This window comes from Zalophus californianus, chromosome 11, assembly GCF_009762305.2.
Source record: "Zalophus californianus isolate mZalCal1 chromosome 11, mZalCal1.pri.v2, whole genome shotgun sequence".
NCBI lineage: Eukaryota > Metazoa > Chordata > Mammalia > Carnivora > Otariidae > Zalophus > Zalophus californianus.
Window position 1 is genome coordinate 74,719,931 of NC_045605.1, and position 19,862 is coordinate 74,739,792.

Sequence of the window (19,862 nt, forward strand, 5' to 3'; positions counted from 1 at the left end):
CATAAACGAAGGCAGGTACACCCTTATAAATGAAGGACGCGTAAGCACCGGCCATCCCAGAGCTGTGGTGCTACATGCAGACCCTCGATCTCAGGGTAATATTGTGGAATCCTCTGCCTGCAGATCCGAGAGGCAGCTATGGGATCTAGAGGAAGAGAAAGACAGAAACATGACAGTGATTTAATTCCTTCCCCCTCTCCCACCTTGTAGCCCAATCCGCTCTGTTGGCGGCTGCGCCTTGCTTTGGGTGCAGTGGGACGTGTCCCTCCCATGTTTCCCTTAATTAGGAGGAGGCAAACTTCTGTCATCCCCTCCCGCCAGCTTCGGTTTAGTAATCAGACCCACATGAGTCACGCCGAACACGCAGCCCCCTCCCGCCGGAGGGATAACTGGCCAGCGTACTCTCGGTTGTTGTCCCTTTAAAACTCGAATCCAAGGGGGTATGATTTATCAAACTTGTATTATCAAGAAAATGTCAAACGAAGGGCACCTTGCTTTGCACTGACGCAAACCTGGCCTTTCCCAAGGAGATATAGAAAGCGCCTCTCTTGCTGGAGTCAAACCCAGTCTTGTCAATAGCCGGTTTCACTCTCTACCCGTTCAATCTGTTGCCCGTGTCAGACATGGTGAGTGTTTGCTTTTGTTCTTTTAAGAGGAGAGGAAGCTGTGGGTGGAGGGAGGGTAGATTCGTTTGGAATACTTCTTTTTGAAATGTTCTGTGCATTTTGGAAGAAGAAGGGAGGGAGATTCTTGAAGACATAGGTATTTTGTTCTTCTGAGCATCACCTGAGGTCGGAAAGAGGTTTCTGAGGCTGTGGAGGTTGGAGGGGATCTCCTAACCGCGATCCCGGGCACTGTCCTCGGTGCTGAAAGCCAGGTGCCGGTACTGAGGCTAGTCGCTCAGAGTCCTAGAGGCTATTGAGATAAGAATGCTTGCTGGAGCCAAGGTATTTAGATCTAGTGCAAATTAATGAGTTCTGATCTGTGCATTTATGAAAGACGGTTAGACGAGATGCGCGTGGTTGAGGTGAAGGTTATGTGATCATTCTTACTGTATAATAGTAAATATTGGTGCTAATAATAAGGGAGCACTGAAAGATAACACGAGAGAAAGCAGACAGAAAAACCACCGCTGGTATTTCTCTTCATTTGAAACTCAATTGAGAAAAAGCAAATGGAAATTCGTCCTGAGTTTTGGCCCCCAAGCAGGTGTAGGGGCATGAAGGACATTAGACTCTTGTGAATAGTTACTGGAGGAAGAAGGAGAATCCAAAAACTTTGCATGTTGTTTTACATATCTGGGAATCTGGAAGTGTGTAGGTTGTGTAAGATAACAAATCTGGTTACTATCTTGTGTTTTACATCTGGTTTATTATGCTTGTTGTGGGGTTGTTGTTGTTCTTGTTGTGTTGGTCATGATCCTTACCCCTGCCTTTGCTACCTGGAGGGCGGGGATGGGTTTGGTGCGCTGGGATTCGCACAACCGATTTAGCTTGAAATACTCGAAGGTGCCAGGGCATCAGCTTTGTGGCCACAGCTTGCATAGCTTATTAAAAAAAAAAAAAGCAATGTGCATTATTGAATGACAAAGGAAATGGGGCGGAAAATTAAAGAATCTTTCTACAATGGTGATGGGGAGGTGGGCACCCTACAGCCGTGATGTGAAATCCAAAGAGGGTAGGGAGCTCATGGCTGTAGGGCTATTTCCACCCTCCTCTTCTCCCCCCTCCAAAACAACAACAAAAACCCCAACAAACATTACTGTCTGTTTTCTTAGTTTTCCCACCATCAAGGAGAGGGCTATTAATCGCATTATGCCATCTGGTTATTGACAAGACAGGCAAATTGAGAAATACAGTTTTTCTTGGAGAGGGAAAAAAAAATCCAGATTCCAGTTTATTCCCTAGATATTGTGTCTGGACCTGAGTGGTGAAAGTCTTTATATGTAGATAGAAGTATTTTTAAAGCAGCCGTGACTTTTTTTTCTTTTTTTTTTTTTTGTGCACAAATTTCACATTGCATTTGCAGGATTGCGGTGCTCCCAAAGAAATGAATACACAACTAGCCAACAGCCTGGGGGCGGCGATGGCCCTGGGCCACCACGACGGCCCTTGCGCGCCCAGGACGAGCCCGGAGCAGGAGTTTCCCGCGGCCGCCGCCGCGCCGACGCCGCATGTGCCCAGGTCCGCTTCCACCGGCGCCCAAACTTTCCAGTCCCCTGACGCGCGAGCCTGCGAGGCCGAGCGGCCGGGAGTGGGGGCTTGCAAACTCAGTAGCCCGCGGGCGCCGGCGGCCTCGGCGCTGAGGGACTTGAGCGAGGCGCGCAGCGCGCAGGCCGCCGCTCCTTCTGGGGCCGCCGGGCCCGGCAACGCTCTTCATTGTAAGATTCCGGCCCTGCGCGGTCCCGAGGGGGATGCTAACGTGAGTGTGGGCAAGGGCACCCTGGAGCGGAACAATGCCCCGGCTGTGGGCTGGGTGAATATGAGCCAGAGCACCGTGGTGCTGGGCACGGATGGAATCACGTCCGTGCTCTCAGGCAGCGTGGCCACCGCTGCCGCCCAGGTAAGCAGGTCGCGCTCAGCCCGCGCCGCCTCCTGCTCCCTAGGCGTGCGAGGCGAGCCGGGCTGCGGCGGGTGCACGTGTGCTGATGGGGAGACCGGTTGGCAGTGCCAGGTAATGGATGCGGGAGGCAGCTTTGGGGCTTCGGAAGCTCGCACTGCGCTGGGGTCCCCGGTTCAGGGCGCGAGGGCTGTAGTGACCCTGCCAGAGAGATTGAGAACTCAGGAGCTGCCGCTACCTGTCCTTCCCCAGCCTCGGTAGTCTCGGACATTGGGGTGCAGTCTCATTAAGCAGTTGAGGCAGATAGGTTTACGAAAACAGGACTCCCCCTTTTGCCTATGACTGAGTCTTTAAAATGTTTTCCTTTAATTAAAAAAAATTTAAAAGGGAGCACCTGGGTGGCTCAGTCAGTTGAGCCTCTGATCTATCTCAGCTCAGGTCCTCATGTCAGGGTCCTGAGTTCAAGCCCCACCCCCCTTGGGCTCCACGCTGGGCGGAGCCTACTTAAAAAAATAAAAATTAAAAAATAAATAAATACCGAGGAACACCCCCACCCCCGCACCGCGGGGAATAATAGTTTAAGTACTATATACAGCCTTTTCACTTAGAGTTACCTGTTATCACATGAGAATTCATTGATGAGAGGTGGGTTCACATGAAGGTACTTCTGAAGCTTAAGCTTCGGGACTCTTCCAAAACCCAGTAACTAATTTTGTTATCATAACTTTCTATATTTTGCTGTTTTTTTTTTAAGGGGACCTATCTCAATTGAATAAGCTCCATACCCCACAAACCTGGACCTTCCTCTGGATTTGATCCTTTATGTTCAACCAGAGGCATGAAAACCCCACAGAGCAAATCCCAATCCTGGGTTAGGGATAAGGCAACTAATACTGGTTACTATTACCCTCTCTCATGTGGGCTCTTGTCCTCTTCCATTTCCCTCCAGTCCCCCTCCTTTCTCTGTCCTGTGTCACCTACTTCAGCTCTTCCCTCCCTACCCCTTGTCTTTCTGCAGTCTCCTCCCCTTCCCTGGGCTTGGGGGCTAGGCATGCATCCAGTACTGGGTGCTGGAATCAAAACACCTGTGGGTGTGAGATTTCAGGTTTATACAGCCCTTGTGTTCAAAGTCATTCTAGTGTTTGTACACACACACACACACACACACACACACACACACTCATCCTCAGGCTCACACCACAGGAGCCCAGCTGCTAGAATAATAACTGAAAATGAACATACACATAGGCTTTCCCACTCTGCCCCTGTTTTTGGAGTCCACTTCTGGGGCGTTTGTTGGTATATATTAACTGCCTGTGACAGCATGTGCCCAACAGTGTGACCCAGGTGGAGCCAGAAGATTGTTCCAGATGCCTTGCTTAACCTCCGCACTGCGGCACCAGCAGCGCAACTCCCACCCGTTCAGCTCAGGAAGAATGGGAGGGTGGGTGGGGCTGGGGGTGGTATGCACGGGAGAGGAGTGGAGAGGGGGATGTTGTAAATGTTCAGAGTAGATGAAGCTCAGCATTTGCCTATCTTCAGCTCTGCCCATTTTTCTGTTCTTGCCTTTCTGACACCTACCTCGGCCCTCCTCTCTTCCAGAGACTTCCTCCTCTCCTGATAGCTCCTTTACCACCCACAGCCTGTGCAACAGTGTGAGGCATACCAGGTTGCTAGAATAGGAAATGAAGTATGACCGAGGAGGCGGAAGCTGGGCAGTGACTTGGGTCCCTGGAACCTTTGTGTGGTGTCCAGGTGTCCTGAACATTTTGAATTTAATTGAGGTGGCTTCACCCCCATCCTTTCCTGCTTAGTAGTGAGGCATTCCAGAACGAGGCACTGCCCCTAAGAGAGCATGTTAGGGTGAACATGAAGAGGTGAGCCTCAAGGGTCCATAGATGGCTGGAGCTGGACGGTGCCTCAGGGGATAGTTATTCTGAGCCCCTCATTTTACAGATGGGGGCACAGAGGCTCGGAGAGAGCAAGCAGCTTGCCTGGGATGATCCAGTGGTAAAGTTTAGACCAGAACTCAAGGCATTAGATGTCCTGTCTCTTACCATATCTACCTTCTCTGTTCTTCCTCTTGTTTCACACCCACATCTCCCTCCTGCCCGCTTCCCTTTCCCTGGTGTTGAGAGGTGCCTCCCTTAAATGAGCCCACCAGGCAGGTTCTGCCTGTGTAGGCTTTGGCAGAGAACGTGAGGCAGGGGCTCTGGCTGGCTTCAGGCATTGCAGCTCTATTTCTCGCCTAGCAGACTCCAGAGGGAGAAAGGGCTGAGGAAGGCGTGTGTTGAGGGTTCCGGGGAGGGTGGGGTTGGTTAGAGATCTGCTTGCTGGGGATTCTAGGCATGATATGGGGGGCTGCTTGCCAACTGAACTCTTGGTCAGGGGTTGGGGATGGAGGGACCTGCTTGCAATCAACTAACAGGTTCAAGGTTTGGGGAAAGCTGCTTGCTGGTGTGCCCTGACTGCAGGATTTGGGAAGGAGGGCTTTAGGGGTCTGTTGAAGAGGAATCTTCAGATCAGAATTGGGAACGTGCTTGCTGAAAGAGTCTCAGGGCAGGGTTGAGGGGTGAGGGCCCTGCTTGTAGATGCATCTTCTCTTCCAAATTGGGATCCTGCTTGCCAATGCATCCTCGGTTGGAAAATGGGGGCCTGCTTGCTGGGAAAGACCCTCAGCAGGGGGGAGGGGCGGAATGGGGCCTGCTTGCCGATAGACGGGGCTGTTATCCGACAATGTGCTTTTCCGCCCCCAGGAGGACGAGCAAGGGGATGAGAATAAGGCCCGAGGGAACTGGTCCAGCAAACTGGACTTCATCCTGTCCATGGTGGGGTACGCAGTGGGGCTGGGCAATGTCTGGAGGTTTCCCTACCTGGCCTTCCAGAACGGGGGAGGTATGGCTTTTCCGGTCTTTCAGCCTGCGGCACGGCGGGGGCGGGCACTTGTGGGTTGGGGAGGCGCCCAGAGCCACGGGACTGGGCTGGGAGGGGAGGCTCAGAGCAGCCTCCTCATGCTCCAGCCCCATCCCCCGTAGGCATCAGTGCTGAGCCAGAGGGCAGGAGCCACTGTAACTGGTTGGCACTAGATCCAGGAAGCTTTTATCAGGAGATGGAGCTCAGGGGAGAGGTAGGCCTCCGTGATCCCCCACCGAACCAGCTTGGGAGACTGGATGCTGAGCCAAGTGGGCACTGACAGAGGGGATTTCAAACTCTAATTTAGCTGACTAATATTCTGGTAGCAGCACACTCTATGTACCTAAACAGCAGTAGCTGTGTGGTCCTAGACACTAAATTAAGGACGGTTTAAGATTATAACCTGGAAATCTGAGCCTACCTAGGAGACTTTGGGAATGGGTATTTGAGTCATGCAGAATGCAGGCGAACCACACGGTGTGAATGGAGAGAAGCTGAGGGTTGTATTCTCGAAAACCTCTCAGAAGTTCCCACACACGTACATCCTCTTGGGCACAAGCGGGACAGATTTTGACTTTAGCCTAATTGTTTGGCAAAAAACGATTTTTGTTTCATCGGTCTTCACTGGGTGGAAGAAGCTGCTTTTGAAGGAAAACCATTTCTGAAATGGTGAGGATGTCAGGCACACACCAGCTGCCAGTCCTCTAGAATCTCCTGCCCCTCTTGTGTACCCACCAAGGAGGAGGGACCCAGCACGTTCAAGGTCCTCTTCGCTTGCCTTCGCCACCCTGAAGCGTCTTACCCAGTGGCTTGCTGGCCCCCACACATTGCCCAAACTGACAAGTTCCCCTCTAGGAATAGGAATTTACAACCAGGACTCCCTCCTAGGACCAAAGAGACCCTCACCCCATCAGGTTAGGGTTTTTGTTTTTTGTTTTCTCTTGGGCGGGCTGCAGACAGTAGACACGTGCTGCACCACGGGATGCTTAAAACAGAAAAATATGCCTTCTCCCCTCCAATTCCAAATTAGGACACATTGACAAGTACTTATGAGGACTGCAGATCCTTTGCAATCAGAGATGCCCTGGAAACAGAAGAACGTGTGCTGGCCACACAAATGTAGGCACCCCAGCTGGGTTTCCACTTGGTTTTCTGCAGGAGTTCCAGCCCAGGGTGCAAGAAGTGGGCCGGAGATGCTAAAATGCTTCCAGTGACAGGGGGTGGCTGGGTACACAAGATGGGGCTAGGCAGGGAGTTTCAGCCAGGGGAGCTCAGCCGGTGAGACTACCCACGTTTTGCTCCCCCCGCCCCCAGGGATCTGCAAAGTGTGTTTCTGCGTCTGGCCCAGCGGTTCTAGGAGCTCCTTGTGGAGCCAGGGAGGGGGAGGCAGACTTTTCCGCACTGCGTCTCTGGCCCCTGCAGCCCTCATCGCTGGGTGGAGAGCCCCGCCTCCTCCTTCTCAGGAGCGGGAAGGAAGGATTGCATAATCCACATCTTTCTCAAAAACCCCTGTCAGGAGAGGCCAGAGCAGGATCCCTGGTTTTACTCCCCATCAGTTCGAGGCGACTGCGGGGCCTTCCCTGCCTGGAGAGGCCCAGGCGGGAAAGGTCCTTCTGCCAGACAGGAAGTTGAAAAGAGTGGACCAGAGAAAAGTCAGCTTTCCTTCTGTGGAGCACAGGGTTCTGGGCTCTGGCATCCCTGATGCTCAAATTGGCTCTGACCCCTGCAACAGTCTTCCTGGTCCCATCTTTTCAAAGATCATGGCTGTTTCCCATGGCCTTCCCAAATAATCTAAAAGAATCGTTGAAGGGAAGAAACCCCAGAGAACCTCTAGCAGTCTGTGGCAGCCTCCCCACTATTACCGTCCTGGTTGGGGGTGGGTGGTGTTCCAGGGAATAAAGAGATGAAAAGGTGACAACCTCAGGGAGCTCCCAGTCTAGATAAGACACCAAGTAAATATTGTCAAGTGCTCAGTGCCTGGGGAAGTGACTAGGGGAGGACAGAGAGGGGAGGCTTCCTGGAGGAGAAAGCATTTGAGTTGACATTGAAGGATGGAAGGGACTTTTATGTGGGGAAGGAAGTTGAGAAGTACGTGGTGGCTCCGGTGGTGGGGAGAGGAATATTCTAGCCACTTGTCTGGCAGGGCAGACCCAGGACCCATTGTCAGGAGGTGTGCTGGTAACTCGGGTTATTGCACAGAAGGGCTCTTGGAATCTACCTTAGTAGATGTTAGGTCCTTGGAGGATAGAGATGCCCAGAAGATTTCACCAAACCGGACTCCAGTAGTGAGTCAAAGGTGTGAATTTGTTGCATGCTGGAAGAGCTTAATTTGGGGACATTGAAATGCTATAGTAAGAAAAAGAAAAGAATAAAACCCAACCAGCACACAACCGCTAGTGACCCGTCCCGTGGGGAATTGGAAAGAGGAGGGTGTTTGTGGGTACTCTCACATTTTGTAGAGGAGGGCTGTTAAATGTCCCCGGGTGCCTGTAGTTGAGCTGGAATATCAAAGGTTTCCTGGAAAATGAGGGGGAGCCTGCTCCCACCCCAGAGGGCGAATGTGGTCCAAGCCAGCCTTGGTCTCCCAGGGCTCTCACTTCCCACTCTCTCTTTCCAAGGTGCTTTCCTCATCCCCTACCTGATGATGCTGGCTCTGGCCGGGTTACCCATCTTCTTCCTAGAAGTGTCTCTGGGCCAGTTTGCCAGCCAGGGGCCAGTGTCTGTGTGGAAGGCCATCCCGGCCCTGCAAGGTGAGTCCATGAGTGCACCCTGCCTTCCAGCCTCCTCAGCCCTATCCTGCTCTCTCTGGCACCACGCGGCCTCCAGGAGAGCGATCTGCTTTTGTGAACTGTAGAATTCACGTTTTCCTTTATTTGATCAATTCCACCTCTGGGACCCTCTGAAGAATGGCCCAAGATTGCCTCTGGCATTGTTCTGTTCCCAGCAGAATGCCTCAATGTCCCTGATAGACAGAGTCCACTCCACTGTTTGTGTATCCATCTGTAAGAGAGCCAAGACCTAGCTCCCCAACCTGTGCCCAACTGTAAGAATTCCTGAGGATTTGGGGTGGAATAAATCCCTGGAAATTTTGCTTCCGCAGGCTGTGGCATCGCAATGCTGATCATCTCCGTCCTAATAGCCATATACTACAATGTGATTATTTGCTACACACTTTTCTACCTGTTTGCCTCCTTTGTGTCTGTCCTGCCCTGGGGCTCCTGCAACAACCCTTGGAACACACCAGAATGCAAAGATAAAACCAAACTTTTATTAGGTAAGTTTGGATATACCTACCTTAAGTGGTGGGCACAGAGATTAAAACAAACAACCACATATACTTAATTTTAACATTTCTTTTTTTAAAAAAATATTTTATTTATTTACTTGAGAGAGAGAGCACAAGCAGGGGGGAGGGATAGAGAGAGAGGGAGAAGCAGACCACCCGCTGAGCAGGGACCCCCCCCCCCCATGGGGGACTGATCCCAGGACCCTGGGATCCTGACCTGAGCTGAAGGCAGATGCTTAACCAACCGAGCTACCCAGATGCCCCTAATTCTAACATTTGAAGAGCTCATGGCTCAGAGGAGGAGTAATCAAACTTTGCTCAGGACCAACTGGAGTGTTTGTTAAAAATGCAGATTAACAGGCCCACCAGATCGTCTGATATATTAGATTTGGGTGGGGTTGGGAAATTTGCATTTTAGGAAGGTCTCCAGGTGATTCATTTCATTCCTTTGCAGGGTACAAGTTGAAAGCAATGGGGTCTTAGAACCTAGGAGAGTAATGCATGGGATCCTGGGTTCACACTTAACAAAATCCTGCTCAGTGCATGAGGTATTTATGAGAACAGATGCTTGACTGGAAAATCTCTGATAGAAATGTGCATAATGCAGTACCTAGAAATGGGGACGTCTGTCTGCCCAGGTAGTCAGGGAGAGTTCCTGAAGGTCCAGTTCAGACCTGAAATCCCCGGAGACTTGAGGGCTTGCGGGGAGCTTGCTGGGTCGAAGGCAAGTGGGTGAAAGTGAGGAGGAACAGGGCAGGCTTGGGGGCAAGACCCTCTGGTCTAATGACATCTCTGCCCCTAACAGTACGTGGGTCTGAGTCAGGTAACTTTTCTCTCTGGATATGCATTTTCATCATTTCTCAAGTAGAAATAATAATATTCTTGTTGCTGTAAGGTAACAAGAAACAAAGGATATGGGAGCCCTCCAGAAATCGAGGTGCCTCAGTCACCTTTGGTCTCTGGTCATTTCAATGGGTGTCGGTAAGCAAGTAGTTTCTTGTTTTCCCAGCAGATCTGTTATTCCCCTTAAGCTCAATCTGTGCTGAGGTCAGAATCCCGCGATCTCTACATGATTGGCTCTTAGTGTTGGCCTCCAAATAGGCACCTCTGCCCTCATAGCCAGCACATTGCAGAGCTAGGGCATTATTCAATCCTCTGAATGTGTCAAGAGAGAAAGATGAATTCTTCCCTCCCACACCCCCAGAGAGATGCACATACCTAAAGGCAGTAATGCACACTGGAGCATATTTACACACATGTGTATGTACATGCATGCCATGGCCAACCTCCACCTACAGAGGTTTTGAATAAGACTGAGGAAGAGCTAAAACTAAAGACATGTGCCCATTAAATTCAAACCTTGTGCACCTGGAAGTGCTCAGGAATGGGGGTGGGATTTGTGGAGGTTCCCAGATGCGTAGCTCACTGATGGTATGACCAAGAGTAAGTGTCCCTTCGACTCTCTGGGCCTCAGTGTTCTCATCTGTACAGTCTCCATGTTGATGGATTCTTGGGTTAGGACAGCGTTTCTCAGCCCAAGCTGTTATGCATCAGAATCACCTGGGCAACTGACGAATCAAAACATCACTTAGGGTCCACTTCAGACCAATTAAATCAGACAGTTTGGGGATGGAGTCTTAAAGTTCTCCAGGAAGCAAAGAACGGCTAGGTTGGAGTTTGCCCCACACCCCTTCATTAGGATGCCCTTAGCCATTTTTGGAACGTGCCCCCCATTCTTGCCCTGCAGTTTCTTCCCGCCCAGTGATTACCTCTGCAAAGCTGCTCTTCGAGAGAATGCCACTCAGTAGCCATTCACAGAATCACAACTAACAATTAGCTGCCAGAATGGTTTGCTAGAACATTTTCCAGGACGTAGGATCTAGAGTGCAGAAATACCTCAAGGTTGTCCGGGAGCCTTGCTTGTCCTTCCCAGATTGTGCCTGGGAGGGGGAGGGCTGCTGGCTTGATTCAGGCTCCATGGGAATTTTCCCTCGAGACTTCCATCAGGAACCATGTGGGACATCGTGATCAGTGTCCTGCAGCTGTCCTCCAGGAGGGAGAGTAGTTCAGAAACAACATTCTCGTCAGCTAACAATATCCACTAATATTTCTATAGCACCTTAGCACTTAATGATAATAGCTAGCATCACTTCCTACACACCAGGCACCATGGTAACCCTTTTACTCATATTACCAATGTACAACAAGCACAACAAGCCAACACATGGCTTCTATTATTATTTCCATTTTATAGATGAAAAAACTGGAGCTCAAGGTCATAGAGGTAGCTCTCTGGTAGACCTGGGATTTGAACCCAAGTTTGCCTGCCTCCAAAGGTCATGGTCCTAAAGCACCATGCTAAATGCTCCCCAGTCTACAAAGCGGCTTCATAAATGATGTCTCTGCTGTTCCTAATAAGAGCCCTGTGAGTTCCAAGGGGCTGGAGACATGATCACTACTTTGCAGGTGAGAAAGTGAACTCGAAGGCTCAGAGAGTGAAGTGACAGGCTGTAAATCGAAAGGTAGAACCAGCACCAAGATCTAGGTGTCAGGACCCCTGATTCTTTACTTATCCAGGGTTCCTGAAGAGTCCATGGTCCAGCAGGTTCTGCTCCACCAGTCGGGGCAGAGTAACATGAGTCCATGTGTCCCCTGTTCGTAGCTGGGATTCTGTGGGGTAAAAAGAAAGCCTGTGCCAACTGTAGTTTGACTTCAAAGTTCCATTTCTGGGGATCCATCTTAAGAGGGAAAATTGGAGGTACAGATAAAGATTATACATGATTGTTCATGGCAGCCACATCCACAGTCTTGGAAAACACTAGAAACACTTACCAAATAATCCCATGGTTCAAATGAACTTATAGTACCTCCATAGGATGAAGTATTCTATAGTCATTAAACATGAATATTTCATAAAACATGGGGAAATCCTCACCCAAATACACAAAACGTGTTACCCGTTTGGGACCATATTTTCTTTTCTACATTTTCTCTGGTAGATACATATTTATTTTATAGTCAGAGTATTATATGTATAGGTACACACACACGTGTGTGTATGTATTCTTTTTGAAGCAAGCTGAGCATGTTGCCTAAGCTAGGTACATGGGAGGGGGTGCCCCTGGTTTTGTGGAGTTTCCAGTCTGGCTCGCAATAACCCAGGACAACTTAAAGGCAGAGTAAGGGCATTACACAGCTCAGCTCCTAGTCGACTGGTACAAACCACAAAAACTATGCAAGCTCTGAGCAGAGAGAAACAATGGATGTTTTTCACTCTGGTTATTCCCTGAGGGCGCAGGGACAGGCTGGACAGATTTTTACCTCATCCTTAGCAAGTGCTTTACATTTTTCCCTTTTTTTTTTTTTTTTAAAGCAAGATGTCAATCCCCACTCCTTCTTTGGGCAGCCCCTCCGTCTCTTCTCTGTGCTGTCTGCACGTGGCTGTGTTCCATTACCGGGGCCAGGCTAGCCCTTGTGGAAATGCTGGTCCTTCGGGGTCCTGGGCTGACTTCAAAAAGGTGGTGATGGTCTGGCTTGCAGAGACACTGGCAGCTTCCTGGCCCCTGATGGACGAGTCAGGAGTTCAAACAGTGGATACTCCAGACTCTTTCCCAAATGGCCATTCTGAGAGAGGCTTGTTTAGGAAAGGGAAAAAAAATCCCTTCCCCTAGTGCAGTGTTCCACTAATAATCTCCAGGCTCAGCCTCTCCCAGTAACTGCCCTACCATGAGATAGCGGGCCACTGGTCTCAGGAGGGAGGGACTGGATTGCTCACAGTTATGACCTGCAGTCATAGCGGGGAGGTGTCTGTCCCATGCTGGCTCGGCATGGCTGGGGTCCTATTGCTCCCACCACCCAGCCCTGGCTCTGTCCCTGGGTAGAGGCCGGGCTTGCAGCATATTTCTAAGTTGTAGGTCATAAGAGAGACTGTCAACCCTTCAGGTTTCTGTAATGGAGAACGGCTAACCCAGGCCTTGACGAGGGAGACCAGCGACTGTTCTGTGAAATGTAGGAACTGGCTGGGTCCTTTAAAATGGGAACACCATAAACATTTCTATTTCTGGAATGGCTTCATTTTCATTAGAACTTCAATTAAATGATCCCTTTTCTCCCTGGTCTTTCATGTGCTTTCATTTATTAATAATTGCCCGAGGAAAGAGAATCCCATTCCAACAACTTCCAATTTAGCGCGATCACGATCGCTGTTCTTTGTTCGGCGTTGCTGGGCCGCGGAGCGCTGCTGACGCTGCCCATCATTCCTCCGCCGGCCCAGCCGAAGGCGCGGGGCGCTGGGAAGCACGCTCCTGCCGCCCAGTGGTGGGAAGGGATACTGCAGGAGGCGTGAGGCTGCGGGGAGCCCGCCGCAGTAACGCAGCAATGGTGTGACCTTGCCCTGCGGCGGCGAGCGGGGATCCAGAGACATCCAGAGCCGCTCTCTAGGGAAGCTGCCTCGCGCGATTCACTGTGGCAGTTCTGGAAGCAAGCGATGTGGCCTTTGCCGGCATGTTAGCGATGTCTTCCGTCTTAGGGGATGGACGTACTTTTTGGCAGAAGTTCGGGAAATAACTACTGTGCTTACTTACAGAGAAGGGGATAGAGATGGTCCTTTACTGTCTTCATTCGGATTGCTGCTGGGGGAAGCCATAATGATCCCTCTGTAAATATTTGATAGTTATTAGGCCGGAATCCCTCTGTCATTTGAATTAGACTAAAGAAGACAATATGGAACAAGAAGGTATTTTGAGGACATTAAAAGCAGTGGCTGTCAACCCCGGGAGATTTCTCAGGAGACATTTGATAATGTTTATAGGTATTTGGGGTTGTCACAACTGGGATGGGGGGGGGGGTCGTGGTGACGGGTGGATGCTCCTGCCATCTAGTGGGCAGAGGTCAGGGATGCTGCCAAATGCCCTGCAATGCACAGGGCAGCTCCCACCGCAGAGATTTATCTGGCCCCCGAAGTCAGTAGGAACACCGTTGAAAACCCTGGTTTAAAGAACTCATCAGAGATGAGATGAGATTCTTATAATTGTTGTTTTTAACATTTTATCCGATATAATGAGATATTCTGGGGGAATGGGTGGGAGGCAGTAGTGATTTATGGCTGCTCAGGAGCACTGTGGGAGAGAATGCTAAGGACTAGAGATGCCCACCCCATAAAAAGGTATAACAATGATGACTGAGTTATTGGCTAAAACTGACAGAGAGTCCAGCAGTGCTCTAGGCATTGTGAGAATTTTTTTCATCCTCGATGTCACTTACTTTGGGTTTTGCAACAATCTTGTGAGCTAGACACAACTATTGCCAGACAGTGGAGACGTGGACAGAAAAAGGAACTCATCCAAACTCTCAGGGCAGAGGAGCCTCAGAACCCACAGTCTTACCCACTTTGCTGTTCCACAGAGGGCATGCACTGGGAGTTCATGCACCAGACCGGGGTGGCCATGTGCTCTTTTATTGTGTTGTAGTTTGGTCCATGATATTTAATAATTTGATCTTATTTCCAATATTTTAAAATGGAGAGGTTACATGTAAATACCCAAATTTTCTGTCTTTTCCCAGAACACCTGGAAAAGGCATGGCACTGGTTGGCTGAAACAGTCTCTGGTTTGCCAGAGTCCCCACCTCCCCTTATTACCCTCTATTTTATGCCTTCATCATTTATGTCACCAGCCTGGCTTCTGAAGGTGTTTGAGTCTATGATCGCTGCCATCTGCTTCGTAGTAGAGTGGCTGAGAGCATGGCTCCCAGAAAGAGAATGCTTGTTTGCCTCCTGGTTTTGCTGTATGACCTTAACGAGCATTCTCTTCTCTGTGCCTCAGTTTCTTTATCTGCAGCATAGACAGTGGCAATACCAACCTCATGGGGTGATGCGAGGCCTAAATTGGTTGGTGCATATAAAGCACTTACAATAGTATTTGGTATGCTTCATGTAAGTGTTAGCCATTGTTACTGTTGTTTTTCACTTCTTTGTAAAATAATATCTTTTGGGATAAAATAGTATCTTGGTGGACTCTACTTAAACTATCTGTCAAGTGATGCATATTTATAAAGCTGTCAGAGAGGCATTGTAATACGGTCAGAAGGACTTCAGTTTCTTCCTATTTAAAATGAAGATAATAGGGGCGCCTGGGTGGCTCAGTCAGTTGAGCATCTGACTCTCAGTTTTGGCTCAGGTCATGATCTCAGGGTTGTGAGAGCGAGCCCCACATTAGGCTTTGCACTGGGTATAGAGCCTGCTGAAGATCCTCTCTCTCCCTCTTCTGCTCCTCTGCCTGCTCTCTCTCTCTCAAAAAAAAAAAAAAAAATGAACATAGTAATATATACCTCCCAGATTTGATGAGGATTTCATGGGATAAGCATTGTTAAAGTGTCCAGGACAATGCCTGACATACTAAGAGCCACATGGTTAGTCCCCTTTCCCCATCCCAGCCTAGGTCAGGCCTTTTCAACCTCGACACTCTGGACATTTTGACCGGATAATTCTCTGTGGTGGGGGATGTCCTGTGCACTGGAAGATATTTAGCAGCATCAGTGGCCTCTACCCACTAGAGGCCAGTAGCTCCCTGTTCCGCAGATATGACAACTAAAAATGTCTCCAGACATTGCCAAGTGTCCTCTGGGGAACAGATTCGTCCCCACTTGAAAAGCACTGTGTTAGGTCTTGTTGGAGGTTCACAAGCACATGGCATGGTCACTGCCTCCGCTACCCCATGTGAGTGTGTGGAAAGCAGATGCAGTATGTATCTTAAAAGCATTTACTGTATGTCGGCTTCAAGGTGAACTCCCTAGTAAGCTTTCTGTGGGAGTAGTCCTTCAGAAGGTTTGCTTATGTCTGGTTAAATTTCAGATTGCAGATTTCAGTTTTCAAATTTCAATTGCAGATCCATTTCTGCAAGCCATTTGTTTTCTGTGGAGTCATAAGAACCTGGGTTTGAATCCTGATTCTCTTCCTTATTGGCTGTGTGATCTGAGTAGAGTTACTTAGCCTCATTGAAACTTTTCCCTCGGGGCACCTGGGTGGCTCAGTGGCATCTGCCTTCGGCTCAGGTCATGATCCCAGGGTCCTGGGATTGAGCCCCGCATTGGGCTCCCTGCTCCACGGGAAGCCTGCTTCTCCCTCTCCCACTCCCCCTGCTTGTGTTCCCCCTCTCACTGTGTCTCTCTCTGTCAAATAAATAAAATCTTAAAAAAAAAAAGAAAATTTTCCCTCACTTTTTTAAAGACTTTTATTTTTAGATTTACTTATTTTTACTTTAGAGAGAGAGAGAGCGGGGGGAGGGGTAAAGGGAGAGGGAGAGAGAAAATCTCAAGCAGACTCCATGCTGAGCATGGAGCCCGATGCGGGGCTCGATCCCACAACCCTGAGATCATGACCTGAGCCGAAATCAAGAGTTAGACACTGAACTGACTGAGCCACCCAGGTGCTCCACCCCCATTTTAAAAATGGAGGTAATAGCACCTACTGCTAGGCTGTTGTGAACATTAATGAGATAACATACGCAAAATGCTTGGCATCCCTCCAGCCACATAGGGAGTGCCCCCAAAATGAGAGCCTTTGGTATCAGCACAAGGTACTGCTGTGGGTACCAGGGTCTCCGGCATGAAAAAACCATAATCCTGGGGTTCATCTGCACCTAGCTTTGCTCAGTTAACGCTTTCCCAAAGTCACTCTTCAGTATTTGGCAAATACTTTCGTCCCTTGTTTTTCAGTTGCTAGAGAGAGACGTGCATGTGTTTTCTGTACAGATCTTACCATGTTTCTGCTCCATCCTCTCTTAAACAGATTCCTGTGTCATCAGTGACCATCCCAAAATACAGATCAAGAACTCAACTTTCTGCATGACTGCCTATCCCAACTTGACAATGGTTAACTTCACCAGCCAGGCCAATAAGACATTTGTCAGTGGGAGTGAAGAGTATTTCAAGTAAGATTTTTTTTTTTAACTTTCTAAGGGAAACCCAGTGAATGAATGAATTTTCAAGTTGTTGTCTAGGGGTGTGTGTGGCCCAGGAGATGGGTTGCCTCCCTCTACACTCTCCCTACCTACTTGAGTGACCCGGAAGGAAGGTTTCTTCCCTGGTTGGGCTTCTGAGAGCAGATTATTGGTCCTCGTGGTTCTGGAGAGTGGAGGTGACTGCGTGCTTTTGGGCCTAGAACTGGCACTGCTCTCATTGCTGATGTCAGTGACAGAACACTGCAAAACCTTCAGCCAATGTGCTCAAAGCAGACCTTCAATAAACTAGGTGGTGGTGTTTCTTTTTCTTCCCTCTGAACTTGAGAATGGAAGAGAGGTAAAAAGTAAGAAAACAAGTCATAGTCAATGATTTAGTTTGAAGAAGAACTAATGTTTTTTTTTAACAGGTTTGCCTTACTTTTATACTTTCTACATCCATTTTTTCCAGTCTTTGAGGATTGAGGTTCGGGAGTACAAGGAAATCCTCAGCCATCATAGGAAGATTTAATAAAGTGTATGGAATGATTTCTTAAGGTAGATGAATGTGGACAGAGTTCATTGAAGGGTAAATAAGGAATGTTCTCCAGTTAAGCTTTATGTTGGGGTTATAAACTCAGATGCGCTAGGGGCTTGGCAGGGAGGTTTTGAAGTATGAACAAGACGATAGGGAATGGTGGGGAGTGTGGCAAACTAGAGAGGCTGTCCTCCACATGGGAGAGGTTGCTATGGCTTAGCTCCAAATGGTCACTGTCTTCTGGGAAGGTGGGCCAGTGCTGCTAGATCTTCCATTTTAGTTTAGTTTAGTTTAGTTTTTAAAGATTTTATTTATTTGAGAGAGAGAGAGAGAGAGATCAAGAACACAAACAGGGGGAGGGGCAGAGGGAGAGGGAGAAGCAGGCTCCCCGCTGAGCAGGGGGATCTGGGATCATGACCTGAGCCGAAGACAGACGCTTCACCAGCAGAGACACCCAGGCGCCCCACTTTTAGTCAACTCTTGAGCCCAGGTTGCCGCCGCAGGGATTGAGACAGAAAGGAGCGTGGCTGTTGTAAAACGCGCGGCGGTGCGCTGCTGAGCAGCCTCCCAGGTATGCACTCACTAGCGGGCTGGAGGGTGCCATTGCCAGTGAGGCCAGGAGTGGTGCCACCTTCACGTCCCTCTGTAGGTCAGAATGTCCTGGGCTGACGTTTCTGCAGTCCCGTAGAGTCTGGATTCTGGCTGGCCCTTTGTTCAGGTCACAGAAAAATGCCAAGCTACAGGCATGGCGCCTGCATTCAGGATGAGAAAGCTGATCGTTGAGGAGCTAAAGGGATTGTCTGAGTCACGACTCCGTGTCCCCACGCCTACCTCCTGTCCCCAGGAATGCGGCTGCTTGCTTGCCGTGCTACCAGGCTACAAACTACCTTCCGGGCTGTGGGGGCTGCCAGGCAGGCCACGGCTTCTCAAGCGGGTACACAGATGACCAGCAGCCCCCTTCCGCTTGCATGTTCTTGGTTTTGGACTACGTTCCTTGAATAAGGGCCAGGCAGCCCTGCTTTCCTGTTTCAGCCAGCCTCGGCCAGGACACGTGCCCAATGCAACTGGAACTGAAGTACAGAGAACAGCAGTTTTAGTCACTGAGCACAGTGACTCTGTTTTTTACATTTAAAAAAGTATACAGGGCGCCTGGGTGGCTCAGATGGTTAAGCATCTGCCTTCGGCTCAGGTCATGATCCCAGGGTCCTGGGATCAAGTCCCGCATCGGGCTCCCTGCTCAGCGGGGAGCCTGCTTCTCCCTCTGCTTCTCTCTCTCTCTCTCTGTCTCTCTGTCTCTCATGAATAAATAAATAAAATCTTTAAAAAAAAAATAAAAAAATAAAAAAGTATACAAATACAATTGGGATACAGCCTCTTAAAAGACTAGAACATTACAGAAAAAACACAAAAATCATCCTTGACAGTTCAGAGTCCCTATTAGTGGTATGTCCTTATAGAAAGACGTCGGCCTCGGGAGTGCCTGTTGGCAGGCTGGGCCAGGACCCCCAGTGCTGTTGGACTTGTCACGCTTGTCCTGGGGCACCTCCAGATGCCAATGGAGCTAACTTAGCCTTGTTTGGAGGCTGCCCAGGGCTACGAGAGGCTTCCCAGCACGTAATTAGGAATTGGGTAAATCCAGCTGGCCTTTTTGCAGATAACTGTGGGCTCAAACTCAGATCAGAGCATCCCTCACCCTGATCTCATAAGGTCCCTAACTGGGGGGGGGGGGTGAGGAGGGCTGGGGTCTATTCAAGGCTCCTGGCTCTGCTGGGAGATGAAAGGCTGCAGGCTGTCACCTCCCCCCCTCCTCATTCCCCCTGCTGCTCTCTCTTTCCAATTCTTAGGTACTTTGTGCTGAAGATTTCTGCTGGAATTGAATATCCTGGGGAGATCAGGTGGCCACTAGCCTTCTGCCTCTTCCTGGCTTGGGTGATTGTGTATGCGTCCCTGGCAAAAGGAATCAAGACTTCAGGAAAAGTAAGAACTTTTATTTATCTAAAAAAAAAAAAAAATCTCTGAGACTCAGTTTCCTCTTCTGCAAAATGGGACTCCCAGGGATGGTTGTGTCATGCCACAAAAGAGCCTTGGAAAGAGAGTCAGGACACATGGGGTAATTCTGACTCTGACCCTGAGTAGCTCTGGGACCTTGGGCAAGTGACTTCACTCCCATTTGTAAAATGGGATAATAACACCTTTCTTTCAGGGCTGTTGTTTTTTCTTCCTTTTTTTCTCTTTAAATTTTTATTGTTATGTTAATCACCATACATTACATCAGTAGTTTTTGATGTAGTGTTCCATGATTCATTGTTTGTGCATAATACCCAGTGCTCCATGCAGAATGTGCCCTCTTTAATACCCATCACCAGGCTAACCCATCCCCCCACCCCCTCCCCTCTAGAACCCTCAGTTTGTTTTTCAGAGTCCATCATCTTTCAAGGCTGTTTTAAGGACCAAATGAGACAAATGCACACAGAGCTCCCAAGAGAAGGTGTGGGTCCTGATTAGATTCCTTTCTGTCCTGTCGGGGGCCACCGCTTCATTCAGCAGATGGGCCCCGCGTCCTATGATTCTGTCACTCTCCCTAGGCCCCAGAATTAGAGCTACTGGCTTTTTGCTTCTTGGCCTGGCTGCC

General features: G+C 49.4%; 1 protein-coding gene across 1 annotated transcript in view; it reads left to right on the plus strand.

Moving 5' to 3' along the window:
- Positions 1–542: 542 nt before the first annotated feature.
- Positions 543–19,862, plus strand: part of SLC6A5 (solute carrier family 6 member 5) — a 51,112-nt gene continuing 31,792 nt past the window's right edge. The window contains exons 1-7 of the mRNA XM_027580236.1: positions 543–626; positions 2,029–2,562; positions 5,316–5,454; positions 8,091–8,222; positions 8,573–8,746; positions 16,545–16,686; positions 19,075–19,207. Of these exons, the coding sequence (XP_027436037.1) occupies positions 624–626; positions 2,029–2,562; positions 5,316–5,454; positions 8,091–8,222; positions 8,573–8,746; positions 16,545–16,686; positions 19,075–19,207 (1,257 nt within the window). The 5' untranslated portion in view covers positions 543–623. The remainder of the gene's footprint in view (positions 627–2,028; positions 2,563–5,315; positions 5,455–8,090; positions 8,223–8,572; positions 8,747–16,544; positions 16,687–19,074; positions 19,208–19,862) is intronic.